The 23727-nt window shown below is 44.9% G+C and overlaps 1 protein-coding gene across 1 annotated transcript in view; it reads right to left on the bottom strand.

Annotated features, from left to right (window-relative positions):
* The window catches only part of FGGY (FGGY carbohydrate kinase domain containing), a 149372-nt gene that overhangs the window by 81052 nt on the left and 44593 nt on the right, over nucleotides 1–23727 (bottom strand). Inside the window, exon 6 of the mRNA XM_081193810.1 lies at nucleotides 9608–9723. Coding sequence (XP_081049936.1) covers nucleotides 9608–9723 — 116 coding nt within the window. The remainder of the gene's footprint in view (nucleotides 1–9607; nucleotides 9724–23727) is intronic.

Raw genomic sequence — 23727 nt, 5'->3', positions numbered from 1 at the left:
GCTGCTGTGTCCTATTACTGACGTGAGTCCTTGCAGGCCATTGCCGCTACTGCCATCACTCTATCACTGCCACCAGGCCTCACAGGTCACCACTGTTTGTGTTGCAGTTGTGAGGCCTCACAGGCTGCCACCACTACTGCTGCCCCTTCCCATCACCATCACAAGGACTCGCAGGCCACCACTCATTGTGCCACAACCGTAAGGCCTTGCAGGTTGTTGCCACTACTGTCAGCACATACCGCGGTCATGGCAAGCTGTTTCTGCCACTGCTGCTTCTACCTCCTAGTAGGCCTGCTGGCAATCTGGCAGCCCCAGGTTAACTATATTCACTATGACTCATTGCCGTACTTTAGATTGTCCTGAATACAACCATTTGGTAGCCAAGCCCCAAACCAAAAGTCCTGTTGGGATTCATTTTTGCTTGCCTGCTGATGAGACTGAGTGTGTGATAATTGGTAATATTGTCATTTAGGCAGACTGAGAGGTATCCCTTATCATTGTGGTAGATTGCAATGTTTAGCTAGTGTGTTATCGCAATGTTTAGCTGGTTAGTTATTGCGATGCTGATCACCTAGCCCTTATACACATTGTGATTCACAATATATTGCCAACTCAGATATTATGAAACAATTATCATGATGGGAACTTCAAACTGGTTTTGGACGATAAATCAATGTATCGCCCAGCCCTAGTCTCTGGATGCCAGCTGTTGGTAATCACAAGTGGGCAGAGCTCAGATTCTGCTTGCCAAACATAGATGGTTGGTCAGTGTAAAAAAACAGGGTGCTGGATGCTTTGACCCAGCAAGGCTTGTTTTATGTTCAGTCTGTTGGGAGGCAAATGCTACTTTTTCTGTGCTTGAAAGTGATCCTTTCCCCTCTTCTCCCTTCATTCTATTTACCAAGCACCAATAATATTGCTTTTTAATTTTAAAACACGCACATGTTGTGTAACGTTTATCATAACAATGTTACCCCTTGTATCAACAGTACAATTGCATTTATCCAGGAATAAGATAAACATGGATGCTATATTTGCAAAGCTACACTCATGTGGTTTTCGAAAGGACTATTAGTGAAGTTTCAATAGTATTCAATGGCTGGGTAAAAAGCAGCTACTACAATTCTTTCTAAGAAATCAGCTTAATATTATGTACTCTTTAAAGCTAGTCTCATGTACAGTGGTACCTCGGGTTACATACGCTTCAGGTTACATACACTTCAGGTTACAGACTCCGCTAACTCAGAAATAGTACCTTGGGTTAAGAACTTTGCTTCAGAATGAGAACAGAAATCGTGCTCCGGCGGCACGGTAGCAGCAGGAGGCCCCATTAGCTAAAGTGGTGCTTCAGGTTAAGAACAGTTTCAGGTTATGAACGGACCTCCTGAACGAATTAAGTACGTAACCAGAGGTACCACTGTATACCTGAAAGTATTCTCTTGAGTTCTCTGTGAACCTCTGTGGACTGACTCACTGTAAGCCAGCTTCCTATGTTCCTTCCCCCTGCAGCCTCCTGTTGGCCCCCAAAATCTGTTCCCCCAACCATCTGGAGCAGATTCTCAGTGGGGGGAAGAAGAAAGGGAAGTCTGCTCCACTCTCACAACAGCAACACCATTTGCTATGAACAGGAGCGAAGAGTACTCTTGTGCTCTAATCCTAATTTCCCACACGCGTCTGGTTGGGATTTTTAGAAGAGAACTCCGTGCCCCTTACCCACTAAGCGAGAAATAAGTTTACCAAAGGAAAAAGCTGTCTGAAACTTTTCCTTCCTTTTTATCCTAAAGACTAGTTCCGGAATTTGCTCATGTTTGATTTAAAGAAAGTTATGTGGTACCAATGACCCACCACCTTTCCAGGCAGTTGTCATGGCAACCGGCTATTTACCAGACGTAACATTAGGCGGTTAACAATACATCTTTACTCAGCCTGAGTAACTTAATCGCAAGGTCCAAAGTCATACTAATATTGAATGGAACTGGAAGTTTTAGTGCTCGTTGGCCCTTAAAAAAAATAAAACAACAAAGGGAAAACTGAGCAAGGCAGTACAGCTGACTCAGCTATGACACATTCAGTCCTTCAAAAGCTGCTTTTAACCTGTCATGCAGAACCAGTTGTGTTTTATGTGAAACTGCAATTTGCCACATTTCAAAGATGGAGAGGAGGTGGAAAATACAAAAAGGGGATGAAGAGGAAAGGGCTTCTCTTTCTTAACTAATGTGACATAAAGATGTAAATGCATTCTAGTGTAACCACCATTGAATTTTGGCAACTAAACTGACTGGAACTGTATGTTGCATACTATGCCAAAGTCGTATTTTTGTGCTAGGTTCCTACTAAGATAGGACTATTCGTCAACCCAGTAAACTCTTAAGGCTAAAGCTAAGGAAAGACTGTGAATACCCAGGGAATCCTGTACTTGGAAAGTTAGGGACAATGCACACACTTTCAGGCCAAAGAGTCTATGCAAACGGAGGGTTAAAAGGGTGTGTACATTCCACCCTCCTTAAACATGAGCAGCCACATGGGATGCAGGCAGTATGTGTGCATACTTTTATATATGCAAATATCCAAAAATGGGTTAAATGCAGTTTCACTATAGAACCTTCACTCTGCTTGTGAAGAAGGTTTGAAACAAGTTATAAGCCTGAGGAACTTGTCAGCGGAGCAAGGGGAAGTCGTGAAGTAATGCACCCTGTACCTGCAAAAAAAACAAGGAAACAAGCCAAGACTTTACCATGTTTTTCTGAATGCAGCTTTGAATTTAGCTCTATACTTTTATATATGTGCATGCCTGACGGACGTAATCTTTACTGTTAATGGAGCATGCTCTAATATAATTGTGTACCAATAACATTCACGTTACAAGTGTCCTTCTAAGTGTCTTAAGGGAATGTGTGTCCCAGCCACAAGTAGCTTTAGTGCATTGTAGGGTTTAAGAAAGTAAATAGGAAGATGCTGTTATATGTTACTTAAATTCAGCTCACCTCAATGCCCAGGAAAGGTAATAAGAAACTGGTATAACACTTCTACTGCAGAATGATTATTCCTGCAACACTTAAAAAGACATTTAGCTAAATCCTGCAAAAGTATTTGTGGGACATAATATACAATGGATTGTGCATAATGCTTAGAGGCAGCATGTACACTGAAACAATTCATCTTTGACAGTTACTAAAAATGAGAGCTGGCATGTATTTTGAAAAAGTGCCCTTGCACTTTATTCTAAACAGGAAGGGAAAGTTTAAATAGGCATAATTTTAGCTTCAGAACATCACTCATTGTTACAATGCTACGGAGCAGATCATAAGATCATAACCATGCTTGCAAGGGGAAAATGTAATAATAAATGTGTTCCGAAACAGTAGTTGACAAACAACCTACACAGACGGGAGATACCATAGGATGCGTCTTAGCATGATGGCAATGGCACTATTGTGCTATCATGAAATTCACGTGGGGGCAAAATTACAGGAAGCCAAACCAACGCCAGCATTTTTGAAGCACTGCTTGCAATGTTCATCCCATAAGGGCCCAAAGAAATACACTCTATATGAGTCAGGCCTTTAAATAAAACATACTTGAAAGGAACACTCACTTGAGAGCCACAATTTTTTTCGTAAAGGCACTTTGTTTTATGAATCCCCCCTCCAACTGCTAAGGACTCTTTCACATACAAATCTGTTGTTTCCATTAAAATATAGCCAGGAGCGGGAATCCACCACGCAGAAATACAGGATCACAAACAGGAAACCAAACTTTTCTCTCCACCATTCTTTCAAAGCACAGCTGGTTAGGGAGGGACTACATTCAAATGAGCCAATATCGTATAAACCCTTCACTTCTTATTTTTTCCCTTTTGGGGTGGAAGGAGAAAGGAGCATGAGAGAATACAAGACTCAGATTAGATTTCTCCCTCAGCAATAGGTGACAAGGCCCAGGGTTTATTTAGAAGTGGTATTTCCCCACACACAAAAATGTTTGTTTTCAAGACTTGTGGAGATTTGTTTTGAATTCCAAGTGAAGCCTGAAAGTATATAGTTTCATCACACATTTAGTGGGAATATATTCATAAAGGAGTCTTTGTGTTACCTTTTAAAATATAAGGTACTGACAACCCCAGAAATAGCTATATCATATCTACAACATTTTCTACTTTGGGGAAAATGCACATTGCTTTGGGAGTGGTGGGGGAAGGACCAGGCAATGCATAAAGCCTTGCTATTCAGTGAAAAATCATTATTTGGTCCCTTAAGTAGCCCCTTAAGTATGAGAATGAGGACGAAAATTTATCAGGCCATTTAAAAAACAGATTGCAGCCTTCAGCACCTCAAAGATCTATAGTTCATGAAAATTTAACAGATGTTGCTTCCCCACTAGCCATTTTCTCTGGAATTGGCAATCTTGTTTGCCTACTCTTTATGAAGAACCCAGACAACGACAATGTAAAATTCTTGCAGTCTATGTTTTCTGTAGCGTCCTTATCTTTCCCCCCACCTTGATTTGCAGCAAATCTTGTACATCTTTTGTGCGGATTGTGTTCCGAAGTCAGTGCTTAAGGGGAAAATCATGTACTGTACAGTTAGCATTACCTTAAATCATCCGTAACATACATTCTCCTTCCAAATTACTCTCCCTCCCCTGTCTGGCTGTGAGATGCTACTGCCTGTTTTCCTGTGCCTCTGCCTATTCCAACCTTGGTCTCTGTGCCTCCCTAAAGCCAGCGAGAAGGAACTGGATGAGTCAGTGAGAGTGGGAGAGAGGCCTTCCCACCTTCTCCTCCCACTGATGGGATTGTGGTAGGCACTGACTGACAAGGGGCAGACCTTCCCCTTCTCTCTGAGGCCTCCCTTCTTCTCCTCCATGGCAAACCTGGAGGGCAGGTGGAAAGAGCTCTCTTCAAGGGGGAGAAATCCGGGAATTTTATTTTATTTTTAAAGGGAGGATTAAGGAGGGAGGTAGAGAGAGATGGAGACAGGCAGGTCCTAGTCACTGAGGCAGAAGGAAAAGGTTGGAATGGATCCTTAAACTGGATGGGGTCCTGGTAGAGGAAAGGGGGAACAAGGCAAACGAAGGAGTTCCTCGCTGCCTTTCAATGTGCTACAGCAGCCTTTCTCAACCTGTGGGTCCCCAGATGTTGTTGAACTACAATTCCCATCACCCCTAGCTAGCAAGGCCAGAGCTCATGGATGATGGGAGTTGTAGTCCAACAACATCTGGGGACCTACAGGTTGAGAACCGCTGTGCTACAGGGACAGGTGTCCTGCTGTGGAGACTTTTTGGTTTTTTTGGTTGACCATGCATAGTTGAATTTGCCTAAGTTAAATCCGCATATGATGTGACTCCATTGTACAGTGCTATGCAATCACAGCAACAGCCTGACCAGTGTAGCAATGCAAAGTACCCTTGATGCTTTGGGGGGCTCCTGTACCTTTAAATAAAAGTACACAGTCCTTCCCATTTTATTGCTTTCTGTTTATCATAGCGGGTGGATTACCAATGAGTAAGTTTTTTTCAATTGTCTCACTGTCAGTTCCTGTTCCTGTAGGGAGGCGGTAGACAAGACTTTACTGACTTATTGTATCCAGAGAAGTAATTGTGTAAGCAGATGGGTTTCTGCTTGTGCATCAAAACTTTGCCTCCCTCTTGCTTCCCGTGCACCATATCAAATCTGTTCTGGGAGTTCCCCGACCCCACCCTCTGGAGCAAATTTAGGGGCGTGGGGAGAAAGAGGGTGAAATTATGTTTGGTGGAGTGAAAGTTGTTCTGTTCACACAATGACATAATTTAATTGGTGTCAACCTTTCCTTTTCAGGTAACAATGGAAAAGCAATGCTTCAGCACAGCAAAGCACACCTCATGTGGAAGCAACTGGATCAGTTAATATCAATGTAGGTTATATAATACCATAACACCACGGGTTTCATCACCAGAAAACATGAATGCTAGTGTCCTTTTTTGTGAGAATTTCCCCTTTCATGAGCCACCTTTTCCTACTACGAAAACACATGGATTTAATCTATAAAGTTCATAGCAATTCAAAACTTAATTTTATACCCTTAACATATAGCTTTAAAAGGAGATTAGACAAAATCACGGGAGAATAAGGCTATCAATGGCGACTTGCCACGATTGTTATGTTCTACCTCGACTACCAGTTTCTGGGAATCAGAGGTGGCGAGGGTGCCATTGCACTCGGGTTCACTTTGCAGGATTCCTGAGGATGCCTGGTTGACCACTGGGAGAACAGGATGCCGCCAGACTGGATGTAACTTATTACATTTTATCTGCTATATATATATGTTGTGAGGTGAGTTATGGTTGACAACGCAAATCCAAAAACAAAACAAGAACTGAACAGAGTCCTGGAATTTACGTGTGTGTGTGTGTGTGTGTGTGTGTGTGTGTGTGTTTGCAATTTAAGCAGCAGCAAGAAATGACCCCCCCCCCAAATGTATAAAAGGGTGGTTTTCAAATTGGTGTCCTATTATTGCTGGTTTTTCATTTTTCTCATCCTAATTTCCCTGTATTGAACTGTCAGGTTTTTAAAGAGATTTTGCTCTCGTTGGCAACATGCACATTTAGTTGTTTGGGGGGGGGGGAATGGGGGAGGGGAGCTTTTCCCTGTCCTTGAAACGCACTATATAAATATTGTATTCAATCCTTAGCTTGCACTTCGTAAATAATTTATGTTAAAAACTTATCTTCGTGGGGCTCGTCAGCCATTAGGGTGCTCAAATTTCTGTTAAAACATTTATTTACTGCTTGTACTCTTTTAGTGTGGGGGGTGGGAGGTGGGGGAGGGGATTCTAAAAGGTGCATCTGGTAATAGCTACCAAGGCTGCATTAAAGCAAAAAGTAAATCTCAAAAACTCTAAAGGTTTAGGAGACTCTGCTTATACTCTGCTACAGGAAAAACAATGGATTAGGTTCAGAGCTTGCAAGGTTGTCAGAAAGGAATCCTTGCCCCCTCATTCCTGCTCTAGGCTCTGCCCACCACCTGTATGGAAGCAGGAATAGTCATCGCCACCACCTGCCACTTCAGGCCAGGGCTGGGTGGGAAAAGCAAGAAGCACAGGACTTGTTTATAGCATTGGGGGAGCAGACTACCAATGGGTCTATGAGATCCATCCAGCAACGGAGGAAGCCACTTGGGAGCCAGGGGCGGTGTGGGGCACACCATGGGACCTCCGGAGTCTGCCTGCCTCCTCCCACTCAGCCGCCCTATAGCTGGGGGGGGGGAGGCAGCGGGCAGACCGCTTGGGCAGCACGGAGCCTGCGCACGCCCAAGCCGCCTTGTCTGTCCCAAGAGAGATGTGTGGCTCAGGCACAATGTAGGCCCCGCAATTAGTGTCACCCGGCGTTTTGCCACCCCCCTCAGTGGTGGCACTCGGGGCAACCCACACCCACCGCACCCCCCTTCCTCCGCCCCTGGATCAATCCTAAGTCCTGCCCCGCAACTGCTAACTACAGCCAAGGATGGCTTCCTGTCACTTTTGGAAGCAAACAAGGTTGAGCCATCAAGGTTTATTCTGCACATCCCACAAAGAATGCAGTAGAAGCTAAACTGGTCTCTTAGGGACACATCATATACAGAAGAGGGCAAGATTTGCTGCCAGAGGATATTGTACTACAGAGCGTCAGAGACAAATAGAAAATATAATTCTTTGATTAAGGAAACAAAATATACACAGAGAAACAAGGGTACGACTGGCCCCAGTAAAGACAATCTGAGTCTCCCACTTCCTCCTCAGCCTCTTTTAAACCCAGCTATCTTCCTAGCACTCTTAAGCTACGCCAGGGAGGGGCCCTCTGAGCTCTCTGTGCTCTTTGCTTTGTAGCATGCAGAACCCTCCGGGTTCTCAGAGACAAGGGGGAAGAAGAGCTAAACACAGTAGGACCTGCAGGCTCCTGTGAATCTGTCACAGCCTAAGCCACCACCTCCTTCTCAGCTGTCTGTTCTACATCTGCAGTGTTCTCTCTCTCTCTCTCTCTCAACCCTGTTGCTTGTCCAGCATCCCCCCAGTCCTCCTCTGATCTGTCTTCCTTGTCCCACCACCACTCCCCCAGCTCAGAGCCTTCCTCTTCTGAGGCTTCCCTATGCGGTTCTGCAGCTGGAATCTCCCACCATCTTCAGTGACCAGCCAGTCCCTGACAATCGTACAGAAGGGCCTTTTTTACCTACAGTTGTAAAAAGTAATTTTTCGACACCTAATGCGTCTCTTTTGAAACTTTATGGATTTCATTACTGATATCAAATTATTTCCATTTAGTGCTGCTGCATTAAACTGTTATAGAAACCTGTTCTCTAAGTGGCGGTGTGTGTGGGGGGGGGGAGAGAGAATCAGGTAATTAACTTTGAGGGATGAGGGGTTTGGGGTTCTTTTTTACACTAATGTTCTCATTAATGACATGCCTGCTTAGGACAGCCATTAAAAGTCCATTAACTGAATAAGGAAACTTGAATAATGCTATCCTGGAAAATTTCTAGTAAATGAACATTACGGTCTTTTAATGGAAATCTGCTATAAGAATCTTGCAATTAGCAAGTCTAAAATTCTAATTATACATAGGCTTCAGGAAAGTTCACAGCAACTTAAAGATAGTGTAACAAGCTGGTGAAAGGAGTGTGGGACAAGCCAAGAGTTGAGTTTAGCACATTGTTTTAAGCTTGCTGATTCTGTTGATTAGCAGCATTGCACATGAAGGGGTATAACAAACTAAAGCAAAATAATGATGTTTGCATATTCCTTGCCGCTGGTCTAAAGATCTGTCTTGTATCCAGTCAACTGTGCTTAGGCAGCAAAGATACACACACACACACACACCTATACACAGACACAAATGGATATATGATAAATGAATGTTGCCAGTAGAAGCAGTACTATGGGGAGTTTAATGTAAATGATATGAATTATGAAGGCTGGCTTTTGTTTCCCCCCCGCTATTAAGAGAGAACTAACTATGCACAAGCCCAAGAGTGAAAGAGTCTTGGTTCTGGAGCAGCCCTCCTAAGGAAAACATCATAATGCCAGAATGCTCCTCTTTTCACCTGTTGCTAGATTAGGAGAGGGGCATTTTGATGGCAAGCAAGAAGCTTCAGGAAGTCTCTCTCACCCAACATCTGCCCACATTTCCCCAGGGAAACCTAAACCACCTACTTTTGAAAATTAGTGTTGTGCATAATTAAGGACAAATTGTCGTGGTGCACCCAAAATTGCTCACTTTTAAAGCAGTCCTCTGATAGATTTGGTATTGCCAAAACATATAATGGGAAATCAGGCTGTGAGAATCAGGCTCAAGTGCTTCCCCTTCCCTTGCTTTGCATACGATAAGACATTGAAAGTTCTGTTTTTAAGTAGTCACAGTTCCTTGTTATTTCAGGCCTAAGGGAACTGTGGCTTGTTAAAACAAACCAAGATCAAGGTTTGGTTAAGTTTCAAAGTCCTTTCCTCATGCAGTAGAGGGAGAACTCCACAAATGCACGGCTTACCACAGCATGCTCTCCTAACAGGAAACCACTGTTTCCCACTGTGTCTGAACTAGGCTATTACCTAATTAGATGAAGTCTTTTTTTAAAAATGTTAAAAAGTAGGTAATATACATTTACCTATTTTTGCATAGTTATTTGCCACCAAATCTTCCAATCCAACCAGCTTCCAAAAACTATCATCCCAGCCTTTCTCCGAAGAGTATGTCCATTTACATACCAAAGTGCACAGAGATCTGTGGAGGAAAAGAAACTCACGTTACATTTCATTATCAACTCTACCTCCCTATCTACTCAGGCAAAACTCTTACAGGACCCAAAAACATCAACACTCCTTTAACATTCAGTAGCAGTTTAGATCAAAACTCTAAAGAAGAATTAAGCATTCTTCAATTATACAAACAAAAACAACTATAAATACTGGATCCCCTCTTAAACACCTTCAGCTGTTTGAGAAGTCTGTCTTTGACTTAACGATTCCCAGTATATTGATGGGATTCTAGCAGTCAATATATAGCCGCTTAAAAGTTTTCTATGCAAAACAGGAGGGCAAGAACATAAATCCTTAATACAGAAAGCCATAAAAAGAGATTTTTAATGTTTCACTTTTCAGATCTGATCCCACCTTTTCAAGTTTTTTCTTCAGTCATGAGAACAAAGGGTTTGGGTAAAGAATCTTGATCACCATCCCTAAGATCACTAACCTTTTAAAAACGTGCTGTATTAGAGAGGTGGCAAGTTTGACATTCCAGCAACTACTCACAACCAAAGGGACATGGTCAGGCTGGATTTACCACAGGCCCAGAATCTAAAGCTGACACTATCTCTTCCTGCAATTGCAGCCACCATGTAATATGGGAAAGATAGAGCCCGCATGAAACCTATTTTGTAATGTGCTTTATGAATATTTATATATATATATATATATATATATATATATATATATATATATATATATATATATATATATATATTTGCTTTCGTAGATTTTCACGGGTACAGGAATGCAGGTTTTGGTGTCTTCGGGTGTCTTCCCGTGTAAGAGTTGGGGTGTCTAGGCGACGTTTCGACGAGGTCTCACTCGTCATCTTCAGGCTGGTGCTTTCGGCTTCTTGTTACTGGAACAGAGCAGGATCTCAGTGTTTGAGTTCCTATAAATACTGTTGAGGGGGTGTGGTGTATAGCCTCCAACGTTCTGGGCAGAGAGGAAGTTCCCAGGTTAGTGTGTCTTTTCTTCTTTTGTTCATTAATTACTTGAGGGATATCTTGAGTGATTTCTTGAGTGATATTCTGAGTACCACTTAGGAGGGTCATTAGGTGTGGATTAGTTGCTAAAGCTTTCGTGTCTTGACCTCTTGAGCTTGTAAAGAGTTTTTTCTGAGAAGATGGCTGTACTTCACTTAGTTGTGCTCTGGCTTGGCTTCGTGTATAGGGGCGAGCTGTGGTTTTGTGCCCTGTGCCAGCCAGATCTGTGTAAGGATTGCAGGGGGGTGCAGCATCCGGAGGTGCCACTATGGTTTGGCTACTGGATGGTGTCTGTAATTTATCTGTGGAGAGGGTCTGGGTTTGGGTCTGGTGTGGTTGATTGGAGATGGCGTTCTGTGTGCCTCTGGTTCTGGTGTCGGTTTTTGTGGGGAGGGCTATTTTCCAGATGTCTGGCAGGCGGGACGTATCGTCACGCTTGTTCATGTTGTGAGGGTGTTTCTCTATCTCGATGGCTTCCATGATTATTCTCTTGTGGTGGTGTTCCGTGTTAAAGAGCAATTTGGAATCTGAAAAATTAATTTCGTGTCCTGTTTCTTTCATGTGTTGGTAAAGAGAGGAAGTTTTTTCTTCTTTTTTGACGGCATTCTTGTGTTCTGCGATACGTGCATTTATTCGTCTGTTTGTTTGTCCAATGTACGTGGCTGGGCAGACTTTGCAGGGTATTTCATAGACCCCTTGGTTTTCTAACTGGATTTTATCTTTGGGGTTTCTGAGGATATTGGCTATTTTTTGGTTGGTGCAAAAGGCTGTTTTGATATTGTGTTTGCGGAGGATTTTGCTAATTTTATCTGTAGTGCCCTTGATATAAGGAAGGAGGGCCATGCCATTGTTTTCTTCTGTGTCTTGGTTTTTGGGGGGTGTTTCTTTTTGGATTAGCTTCGTAACCCTGTTTTGCTGGTATCCGTTGGCGATTAACACATTTGAAAGATTCTGTAACTCAGTTGTCAAGTGGTCTTTGTCAGCCAGGCGTTTGGTTCTGGAGATGAGAGTCTTGGCTACGGAGTTTATTTGTGCAGGGTGGTGGTGTGATTGTGCATGTAAGTAGCGGTTGGTGTGTGTTTTTTTCCGGTAGATAGTGTGTCCTAGGGAGCCATCAGGTTTTTTGTAGATTAGGACGTCAAGGAAGGGAAGTTGGTTGTTGGCTTCTATTTCCATAGTGAATTGTATTTTGGGGTGTAGGCTGTTGAGATGTGTGAGGAAGCTATCTAGTTTTTTCTTCCCGTGTGGCCAAATTACAAAGGTGTCGTCAACATACCTGAGCCAAAGTTTGGGTTTGTGTTCTGACTTGTCTAAAGCATTGGTTTCAAAGTGTTCCATGTACAGATTTGCGATGACCGGTGAGAGGGGTGATCCCATAGGTGCTCCTTCTATCTGTTTGTATCTTTGTCCATTGTGGATGAAGTACGTGTTGGTTAGGCAGTGGTTGGTCAGGTCCAGGATGTATTCGGGGGGATTGTATTTGTTTTGAATGGCTGTCAAGGCTTCATTAATGGGCACTTGTGTGAAGAGAGATACAACATCGAAGCTCACAAGTAGGTCGTCGGGATGTAGGTTTTGCTTCTTTATTGTTTCTATGAACTGGAAGGAGTTTGTAACGTGTGAAGCGATAGATTCTGCATAGGGCTGAAGTTGCTTAGCGAGAAATTTAGCGAGATTTTGTAGAGGTGAGCCTATGGAGCTGACTATTGGTCTGAGTGGTGTTCCTTCTTTGTGTATCTTGGGGAGACCGTAGAGTTTGGGGCATCTGGATGATTTTTCTCTGGGGATGATTCTTAGCTGGATTTCTTCACTGATAGGAGAGGCTTTTATTTTGGATTTGGTGGTTTTTTCCAGATAGGTGGTGGGATCTGTTTTTATAGGTTGGTAGGTAGGGTCTTGGAGTAGATTTGATAGTTTTGCTTGGTAGTCCGATGTGTTCATCACAACAGTGGCATTACCTTTGTCTGCTGGGAGAATGATTATGTTGTTGTCTTTCCTCAGGTTGGTGAGTGCTTTCTGTTCTTCTTTGTGTAAATTGCTTCTGGGTGGTTTGCTGGAGCAGAGGATGTTGGTGACTTCAAGTCTGATTTTATTGGCTTCATCTGGGTTGATTTTGGTTAGGCTAGCTTCGACTCCGCATATGATGTTTTCCGTGGGGATGCGTCTCGGGGCGACTGCAAAGTTGAAACCTTTGGAGAGTACTTTGGTTTCAGTTGAGGTGAGGATCCTGTCTGATATGTTATGTACTGTTTGTTTCATGGGTTGTTGTGGAGGGTGGCTGGGCTTCTGGCGTTTCTCTAGTTTGTGGAGTTTGTTGGTGTGTGTGTCTGTCTTATGTGCGGACTCCGTTTCAGCTCTCCAAACGGCTAGTTGTTTGCATTTGTCCCAGAGTGCAGGGTGGATTTTGTTACAAAGTTTGAGGTGAAGAGTGAGCAGATCTTTGTTGGTTTGGTTTAGTAGGTATCTTTTCTTATGTAGTTCGTTTCTGATTAGGGATAGTTCAGTTCGTTTCAGGATCCTTTCGGTAGCTGGGGTTTTAGAGTGGAATTTAAGTTGGAAGCATGTGGGAATTAAGTTGTTGTCTCGGCAGTTGCATAGGAACAAGAGATCACATAAGATGGTGGCTCTTCGGATTTCTAGTTTCTCGTAGGTTCTTGTCAGCTGGAAGGTTTCCTCCCCGTAGAGGTGAGATATTTGCTTTCGTAGATTTTCACGGGTACAGGAATGCAGGTTTTGGTGTCTTCGGGTGTCTTCCCGTGTAAGAGTTGGGGTGTCTAGGCGACGTTTCGACGAGGTCTCACTCGTCATCTTCAGGCTGGTGCTTTCGGCTTCTTGTTACTGGAACAGAGCAGGATCTCAGTGTTTGAGTTCCTATAAATACTGTTGAGGGGGTGTGGTGTATAGCCTCCAACGTTCTGGGCAGAGAGGAAGTTCCCAGGTTAGTGTGTCTTTTCTTCTTTTGTTCATTAATTACTTGAGGGATATCTTGAGTGATTTCTTGAGTGATATTCTGAGTACCACTTAGGAGGGTCATTAGGTGTGGATTAGTTGCTAAAGCTTTCGTGTCTTGACCTCTTGAGCTTGTAAAGAGTTTTTTCTGAGAAGATGGCTGTACTTCACTTAGTTGTGCTCTGGCTTGGCTTCGTGTATAGGGGCGAGCTGTGGTTTTGTGCCCTGTGCCAGCCAGATCTGTGTAAGGATTGCAGGGGGGTGCAGCATCCGGAGGTGCCACTATGGTTTGGCTACTGGATGGTGTCTGTAATTTATCTGTGGAGAGGGTCTGGGTTTGGGTCTGGTGTGGTTGATTGGAGATGGCGTTCTGTGTGCCTCTGGTTCTGGTGTCGGTTTTTGTGGGGAGGGCTATTTTCCAGATGTCTGGCAGGCGGGACGTATCGTCACGCTTGTTCATGTTGTGAGGGTGTTTCTCTATCTCGATGGCTTCCATGATTATTCTCTTGTGGTGGTGTTCCGTGTTAAAGAGCAATTTGGAATCTGAAAAATTAATTTCGTGTCCTGTTTCTTTCATGTGTTGGTAAAGAGAGGAAGTTTTTTCTTCTTTTTTGACGGCATTCTTGTGTTCTGCGATACGTGCATTTATTCGTCTGTTTGTTTGTCCAATGTACGTGGCTGGGCAGACTTTGCAGGGTATTTCATAGACCCCTTGGTTTTCTAACTGGATTTTATCTTTGGGGTTTCTGAGGATATTGGCTATTTTTTGGTTGGTGCAAAAGGCTGTTTTGATATTGTGTTTGTGGAGGATTTTGCTAATTTTATCTGTAGTGCCCTTGATATAAGGAAGGAGGGCCATGCCATTGTTTTCTTCTGTGTCTTGGTTTTTGGGGGGTGTTTCTTTTTGGATTAGCTTCGTAACCCTGTTTTGCTGGTATCCGTTGGCGATTAACACATTTGAAAGATTCTGTAACTCAGTTGTCAAGTGGTCTTTGTCAGCCAGGCGTTTGGTTCTGGAGATGAGAGTCTTGGCTATGGAGTTTATTTGTGCAGGGTGGTGGTGTGATTGTGCATGTAAGTAGCGGTTGGTGTGTGTTTTTTTCCGGTAGATAGTGTGTCCTAGGGAGCCATCAGGTTTTTTGTAGATTAGGACGTCAAGGAAGGGAAGTTGGTTGTTGGCTTCTATTTCCATAGTGAATTGTATTTTGGGGTGTAGGCTGTTGAGATGTGTGAGGAAGCTATCTAGTTTTTTCTTCCCGTGTGGCCAAATTACAAAGGTGTCGTCAACATACCTGAGCCAAAGTTTGGGTTTGTGTTCTGACTTGTCTAAAGCATTGGTTTCAAAGTGTTCCATGTACAGATTTGCGATGACCGGTGAGAGGGGTGATCCCATAGGTGCTCCTTCTATCTGTTTGTATCTTTGTCCATTGTGGATGAAGTACGTGTTGGTTAGGCAGTGGTTGGTCAGGTCCAGGATGTATTCGGGGGGATTGTATTTGTTTTGAATGGCTGTCAAGGCTTCATTAATGGGCACTTGTGTGAAGAGAGATACAACATCGAAGCTCACAAGTAGGTCGTCGGGATGTAGGTTTTGCTTCTTTATTGTTTCTATGAACTGGAAGGAGTTTGTAACGTGTGAAGCGATAGATTCTGCATAGGGCTGAAGTTGCTTAGCGAGAAATTTAGCGAGATTTTGTAGAGGTGAGCCTATGGAGCTGACTATTGGTCTGAGTGGTGTTCCTTCTTTGTGTATCTTGGGGAGACCGTAGAGTTTGGGGCATCTGGATGATTTTTCTCTGGGGATGATTCTTAGCTGGATTTCTTCACTGATAGGAGAGGCTTTTATTTTGGATTTGGTGGTTTTTTCCAGATAGGTGGTGGGATCTGTTTTTATAGGTTGGTAGGTAGGGTCTTGGAGTAGATTTGATAGTTTTGCTTGGTAGTCCGATGTGTTCATCACAACAGTGGCATTACCTTTGTCTGCTGGGAGAATGATTATGTTGTTGTCTTTCCTCAGGTTGGTGAGTGCTTTCTGTTCTTCTTTGTGTAAATTGCTTCTGGGTGGTTTGCTGGAGCAGAGGATGTTGGTGACTTCAAGTCTGATTTTATTGGCTTCATCTGGGTTGATTTTGGTTAGGCTAGCTTCGACTCCGCATATGATGTTTTCCGTGGGGATGCGTCTCGGGGCGACTGCAAAGTTGAAACCTTTGGAGAGTACTTTGGTTTCAGTTGAGGTGAGGATCCTGTCTGATATGTTGTGTACTGTTTGTTTCATGGGTTGTTGTGGAGGGTGGCACAATCACACCACCACCCTGCACAAATAAACTCCGTAGCCAAGACTCTCATCTCCAGAACCAAACGCCTGGCTGACAAAGACCACTTGACAACTGAGTTACAGAATCTTTCAAATGTGTTAATCGCCAACGGATACCAGCAAAACAGGGTTACGAAGCTAATCCAAAAAGAAACACCCCCCAAAAACCAAGACACAGAAGAAAACAATGGCATGGCCCTCCTTCCTTATATCAAGGGCACTACAGATAAAATTAGCAAAATCCTCCACAAACACAATATCAAAACAGCCTTTTGCACCAACCAAAAAATAGCCAATATCCTCAGAAACCCCAAAGATAAAATCCAGTTAGAAAACCAAGGGGTCTATGAAATACCCTGCAAAGTCTGCCCAGCCACGTACATTGGACAAACAAACAGACGAATAAATGCACGTATCGCAGAACACAAGAATGCCGTCAAAAAAGAAGAAAAAACTTCCTCTCTTTACCAACACATGAAAGAAACAGGACACGAAATTAATTTTTCAGATTCCAAATTGCTCTTTAACACGGAACACCACCACAAGAGAATAATCATGGAAGCCATCGAGATAGAGAAACACCCTCACAACATGAACAAGCGTGACGATACGTCCCGCCTGCCAGACATCTGGAAAATAGCCCTCCCCACAAAAACCGACACCAGAACCAGAGGCACACAGAACGCCATCTCCAATCAACCACACCAGACCCAAACCCAGACCCTCTCCACAGATAAATTACAGACACCATCCAGTAGCCAAACCATAGTGGCACCTCCGGATGCTGCACCCCCCTGCAATCCTTACACAGATCTGGCTGGCACAGGGCACAAAACCACAGCTCGCCCCTATACACGAAGCCAAGCCAGAGCACAACTAAGTGAAGTACAGCCATCTTCTCAGAAAAAACTCTTTACAAGCTCAAGAGGTCAAGACACGAAAGCTTTAGCAACTAATCCACACCTAATGACCCTCCTAAGTGGTACTCAGAATATCACTCAAGAAATCACTCAAGATATCCCTCAAGTAATTAATGAACAAAAGAAGAAAAGACACACTAACCTGGGAACTTCCTCTCTGCCCAGAACGTTGGAGGCTATACACCACACCCCCTCAACAGTATTTATAGGAACTCAAACACTGAGATCCTGCTCTGTTCCAGTAACAAGAAGCCGAAAGCACCAGCCTGAAGATGACGAGTGAGACCTCGTCGAAACGTCGCCTAGACACCCCAACTCTTACACGGGAAGACACCCGAAGACACCAAAACCTGCATTCCTGTACCCGTGAAAATCTACGAAAGCATATATATATATATATATATATATATATATATATATATATAAAATTCTTTAGAAACATTTCTGCAGGAAATACAGCTTTGGCATCAGTGGAGCCCCTTGACTCACGGACACACCAAAAATGAAGACAACTGAAGGCAGGGCTGTGCAAACAACGCCTTGAATTGAGGTTTCTAAGAACATCAGCCTTCATGTAGCATATTTTACAAGGCACTGGAATTTGTATTTCCAAGATGCATTAAATTTGACTACGCACTGTGTTTTGCCGCTCTTAGGAAAACCATGTCTACGGTTTTCTTGTTTGAATGTGGCCGTTTACCCAAGCCAGGAAACTGCATGTGCTCCCTCAGAACACTGTGTTTAATCTCCTTGCAAGAGAGAAACCCCAATTATTTCTGAAAACTGCAAGCAGAAGACTATAAGCCGCAACATGCAGATCATTGAGTCACAGATTTAACCTCTATAGGAGCTTGGGAGTTGCCTCAAAAAGCAGAGGGACGAAGGTAGCAAGTACCTTTACAAGGAAGGGTGCAGACCTTCGCTGTTCCAGTCAGTCATAATGGAAGCAAGAGAATAAAAATCGTAAGCACAAAAACATGCTTTTAAAAAAGTAAGAGGAAATCCCTGCGGGTATGGATAAAAATATGGGCAGTATGTGGTAAAAGTTTTAGGAACAAAAGGAACCTTTGGCAGGAGACAGGGCTTTCAACACACAGGATGGCTATGTAACAAAAGAAGCCTAGAGCTGCTTCAGCACAGACCTATAGAAGTACCAGTATTCCCTCTACCCCACCCAATGTCGTCCCAGACAGAACATTCAGCACATTTAAACCCTCTGGCAAGCCTTTGTTTTAAATAGAACTGGGCGTTGGTGCTGTGGAAGCCTTGAAAGAGCCACAGGTCATCACGTGGAAGAATGTAAAAAGCAGCAACTATTCCCTACAGCACTACGGTTAATGACAAGCATATTCATTTCAGGAAGAGCCGGCCTTACAGTTACAGATACAAGGCATGGGTAGATGTCATTTGTGTCTAATGGAGGCACCAGGGGATTGGCTGGAGGAGAAAAGAAGAGGAGATAAGTTTGCTGCAGGCCAGTCAACATCACCAGCTGCATTACAAAGAACACTTGGATACACAGAGCCATGGTTCACAAGCAGATTTATAAATGAGAGGCATAAAGCTTCCAGGTATCAGCTGATACTTAACATCAGTTACATATCATTACATAAAACTCCAATGGCACTGGCCCTGTCCATTATTGCCTTCAGCTTTTTATTCATTGTGGAGCATCAATTTCTTTCTTTCTCTCTCTCTCTCTCTCTCTCTCTCTCTCCCTCTCACAGACACACACCATAGCTGTCAACTTTTCCCTTTTCTTGCGAGGAAACCTATTCAGAATAAGGGAATTTCCCTTTTAAAAAAAGGGAACAATTGACAGCTATGACACACACACAAACTGGGGAAGAGAGACAATACAGAATGGGGAAAGGGAAACAAATACTACATTGGTCCAAGCTTTCAAAGTAAGGTTTAGCTAAGAAAACCACAGACGCCCAAGGCAATTAGGAGTTTAGGGCCAATCCAGACCCTAAACTCCGCTGCTCAGCCGGAATTAATGGAGCTGCTGGGCCAAGAACACATCCTTAGCCCTGCCACACATGCTGATTGGTGTGTCTGTTATCACATGACAGTAGCACGGCTGGCTCAGCCCCTCCCTGCCCCTGGAGTACCCCATTTTGGAGTTTTCCACTGGCTGCCACCATGGGGGTGGTACCCTCACAGCAGCAGTTCTGCCTGCATCTTCAGCTGGTATGACTCAAGAAATGGTGGCTGACAGGGCTGGGTGGGGAGACACCTCTGGCCAATACAAGCCCCTCTCAGCCCAGTGCACAAAGACACTGGACTGTACCCTTAGCCAGTAAGGAAAGGGAGAGGGGAGGCAAGCTGGTTAAGACGAGGGTGAGAAGGGAAGCAGCTACCAGCTCTGCTGAGGGACAGCAAATTTCCATTCCTTCCTTCCTGGAACTGTTGCCATTCCAGTAGGTCATTGTAAGAATTTTGTAACCAAGATCCAGTGCTCATGGTTACTCTTTTTCCGTTGCTCCTCCCAATCCCTTTAACCTCTGTGCCATATATTTCAGATTGTAAACTTCAGGGGCTGTCCTATTATTGATATTCATATGCCACTCCAGGAGCCTTTCTCAGTTGAAGAGCAGATTTAAAATGAACGAAAAATCTGCAAATGAATGAATGAAATCTGGATCATGTAAATAAATAGGAAACAGCACATAAGTGACAGGACTAAGCAGAAACAGATTCGGTTTCTATACTTTGCCCCCACCCCACCCCTTTTTAAAAGTCACTTCCCATTTGTTAAACCATGAACCAAAATCTAAGCACTTGTACCTTGAAGCAATTCTCAGATTTCAAGCACATGTATTTAGGATTCGGGACATTAGATTTTAGACAGGGATGGGCCTTCTTTGGTGCTGCTCCCTCCAAGGCCTTCCTTTGAAAAACTTGCATAATATTTGAATAAATGGATGAAGTCAGAACCATACAGCTGGGATGTTAACAATTCGTATCAGCTGATACTTTCTGCTGGTGTTTTGTGGAACAGATTTCAGATTATAAATGTTGATTCCCACCTTCCCCTTTTGCTTTCGGAACCAAATGGTGATCTGGGTATGGGAAAGTTGTTTCCATATGGAAAACAACCTTACTGATTCAGTCTGTTGTCTATTTCCGTGGTTCCCAATTGGGGGGTTCTGCGTAACTCATCCAGGCAGCCTGTGGCACCATTCACATAACAAAAACCATGGGAAACGGAATTTTCAAAAGTGGCTTGGCTTCTGAAAAACAAGGGGTCCGCAGTTCTTAGCTAACTGAGAACCACTGGTCTATATGATGCTTTCGTATAAGTTAAAATATGGCATATGGTATCAGTATGACATGGTTTTACTAAAATTCTCACTTAATAGCACTCAAAAATATATTTCACAGCATGCAATCAATGTTTGCATCTGTGCTATATATCCTTAACAGGAAACAGGGTTTCTTCTACTTGTCAGAAGAAACCTATGCAAAAAAAGGGAAGCAGGCACCCTAGGAAATACCGAAACAGATGTAATCCAGCTGCTGCACTCCAGGTTCACCAAGGAAGTCCATGTATGCCAAGGAGATCTTGGCTCTGTTTTATGGCAGCCTAGAAACGATCGTAATTAACATCAATAAATCAAACAGCTCCAAATCACGGTGCCAGCTCCTCAACGTTTTGTATTTATTTTTTGAATGACTAAAGACAAACTCAGGCCTTTTTCAAGTTTTGAAAAATAAAATAAAAATGAAGAGAACACAAAAAGAACACCTAGTGGATTGTGCTAGGATTTCATCTAGTCTAGTGTTCCAATCCCCCCACTGGCCAGCCAGGTGTATCTATGAAGCTCATAAGTAGAACACAAAGGCAACCCACCCCCACCCCCGAAATTACCTCTATCTACCACAGAGCCTAGGACTTGCTGATCAGAAGGTCGGCAGTTCAAATCCCCGCCACGGAGTGCGTTCCCGTTGCTTAGTCCCTGCTCCTGCCAACCTAGCAGTTCGAAAGCACGTCAAAGTGCAAGTAGATAAATAGGTACCGCTCCGGCAGGAAGGTAAACGGCGCTTTCGTGCGCTGCTCTGGATCGCCAGAAGCAGCTTAGTCATGCTGGCCACATGACCCAGAAGCTGTACGCCGGCTCCCTTGGCCAATAAAACGAGATGAGCGCCGCAACCCCAAAGTCGGTCACAACTGGACTTAATGGTCAGGGGTCCCTTTACCTTTACCTTATTGATATTCAGGGGCATAGAGACTCTTAGCAATGAAGGCTTTATTCGGCTACTGTGATTGTTAGCCATTGAAAGACCAAACCTTCATGGATTCTCTTTAAAAGAGAAGTTTCAGAAGATAAAATTAGCAGCAGATGAGGTGGGATATCACTGCCCACTAACTACACAGGAGGATATCTAAGAAGACAACACCTAATGAAAAATATTCCCCGAAATCAGGAAGCTATGACACTGTTTTAACGTGGTGAGCATTGCTTCATCTACCAAGTGCAACATTTTATGCCCTAGAGCAGTGTTTCCCAAACGTTTTTGGGCAACGGCACACCTGTTTACCGGAAAAAAATCTCGCGGCACACCACCATTAAAGCCCCGCCCCGTGACGTCAGCGCGCAGCGTCACGCCGGGAGGGACGCACAAAAGTGAAAGTTTTTTCCCTTCCCCTTGCCGGGGTGGGAGGAGGCAGCAGAGCGAGGGACTGAGGGACGGCGGCAGCTGAGGCGGCGGCGGCTGTTGTGCTGGTGGCGGCGATAGCGGGCGGAGGAGGAGCCGTCGCCGGGAGTTGCTGCTGCTGCTGTTGCTGCTGCTGCCCGGACATGCCGGCCTCCTCCTCCTCCGCTGTCTCGCAAGCAACCCACCCTCCCCCCGCTTCCCCAGACCGTCTCCCCCCCCCACCGCCGTGTCCCCTACCTGTGCTGCAGCCCCACTAGCCCCAGCGTGATCACATGGGGCACGTCCAGCTCCGTGGGCCACAGGCCGGAGGCGATGCACCCGAACACGCCGCACTCCTCCCGAATCCCCAGCTCCTCGAATTCCATGGTGCCCGAGCGAACACGTGTTGTTGTCAGCGCAGCTGCTTCTGTTATTGCCGCTGCTGCCTCCTGCCGCCGCCGCCGCCTGGGTTTGAGGGGGGGGCGGAGGAGGAGGAGAAGGAGGCGGCGGCCTCAGAGGCGCGAGTTCCTCTCCGCGCCCACCCCTTGCGCCCGCCTCATTTACATGCATACATTACGAAGGGGCAAATTCCCCGCCTCAGGGCTGCTCCGCGTGGTGGAGTTGGTTTCCCCACCCCAGAGGAGCAGAGCAAGAGAGGTCGCCTTCGGGGCGGGGGGGGGGCTACTTTGTATCTGCCTTTGGACACAAGTTAGCTCCCGCTCGCTCTTTCTCTCTCCCCACAAGTTAACTTTGTTTCCCTCTCTCTTTCTCTCCGCGCGCGCGCGCTTCTGAGAGCGAGTTTTGCCCAGTGGCTCCGAGAGTGTAAACGGCTGGCTGAAGTGCTGAGGAGACCGCGAAGGGCGGAGGGAGCTGGGCTTTGCGCGCGACGGAAGGGGTTATTTTCCCCCCCCTTATGGAAACGGGGTTTGACGGAATAAGGGGCAGGGAGGAGACTTCGGTTTTTGCGCGACTGAGCAGGGGAAGGGGGCGTCGGCGGGCGCTCGCCTCAGATTGGAGAAACGCTACCAAAGGGTTGTGAGCGGGGGGGGGGTGTGTTAAAAACATCCCTCCCTCCGTGGGTGGAGGAAAGGGGGCTGGGAGGCAGGATGTGGCCCCGGCGGAGAGTTTTAGGTGGCCCAACCCCTTCCCTTTCCCAATGAGGTGGAAGCATTGGCGGGTTTCTGCAACCGCGCCCCGCCCCCTTCCGCCGTCCGTGCCCCCCCTCCCTTCGTACGCAGCCCCAAAAGTGCCTCCGGACTCCGAACGCGCTTCTTTTTCGGGTCGCTTCCCTCTCGCGCGCTGCTCACTTGGTTTTGTTCTCTCCTAGGCGCCCGACTCGCCCGCCTCCCTCCCACGGCACACCAGCCGGTGTCTCACGGCACACTAGTGTGCCGCGGAACACCGGTTGGGAAACACTGCCCTAGAGGGTAGTCTGCTGTAGTCAGTGCTGCCAATAGTGACCTCAGTTAGTGAACAATTAAGGTGTAGTCTCCAACATACAAAGTCCTAAACAGCTCAGGATCCAAACTTGTACCTGTGTCACTTCTGCCAGAAAAAGAAAAGTGCCTGAGGCCTAAATAATGAAGGAATATTCAGCCACCTGGGTGCACCTCAACTCCCAAGTAAATATCAAGAGTCATGTGTCAAAGGTTAATGACAGCCTATACAAAATGTAATGAACCCAGTCTATTCTGCTTCTGCAGAGATCTCCAGGCCATACCCAATGGTGGCTTTCCGCTAGCTGAAGGAGGAGCACCCGATTTCCACGAATGCCCCCTTGTCAATTGCAGCCCTCCATGAAATATCCCATAGTGTTCCACAGAGAGTCACCCAACCTTCAAGAGAACCTTGGTGAAGCAGGGGGCTGCATTGAGTATAAGGGACTGGTTCACATCAGGTGCCCTGCCTTGTAAAAATATTACTGGGTACAAACTCCCTGTGTCTACTAGAAAAAATTCCAGGAAATCCTTGAATTCCACAGGACCATAAAGATTAGAATTTTTCAGACATCTACATGGTAACCTAGCATTCTTCTTCATCCTAAAACAAAATATTCCATACACTACTTTTGAAAAATACTATACCACTACTTTATGAGTATTCTTCAACCAGACATGCTGTTTCACAAAGTCAAAGGTTTTCCTGTCAGGGTAGGAGAACACCCTTGCAAT

Source organism: Podarcis bocagei, assembly GCF_964188305.1.
Source record: "Podarcis bocagei genome assembly, chromosome: 5".
Lineage (NCBI taxonomy): Eukaryota > Metazoa > Chordata > Lepidosauria > Squamata > Lacertidae > Podarcis > Podarcis bocagei.
This window is presented reverse-complemented; position numbering and strand designations above follow the sequence as displayed.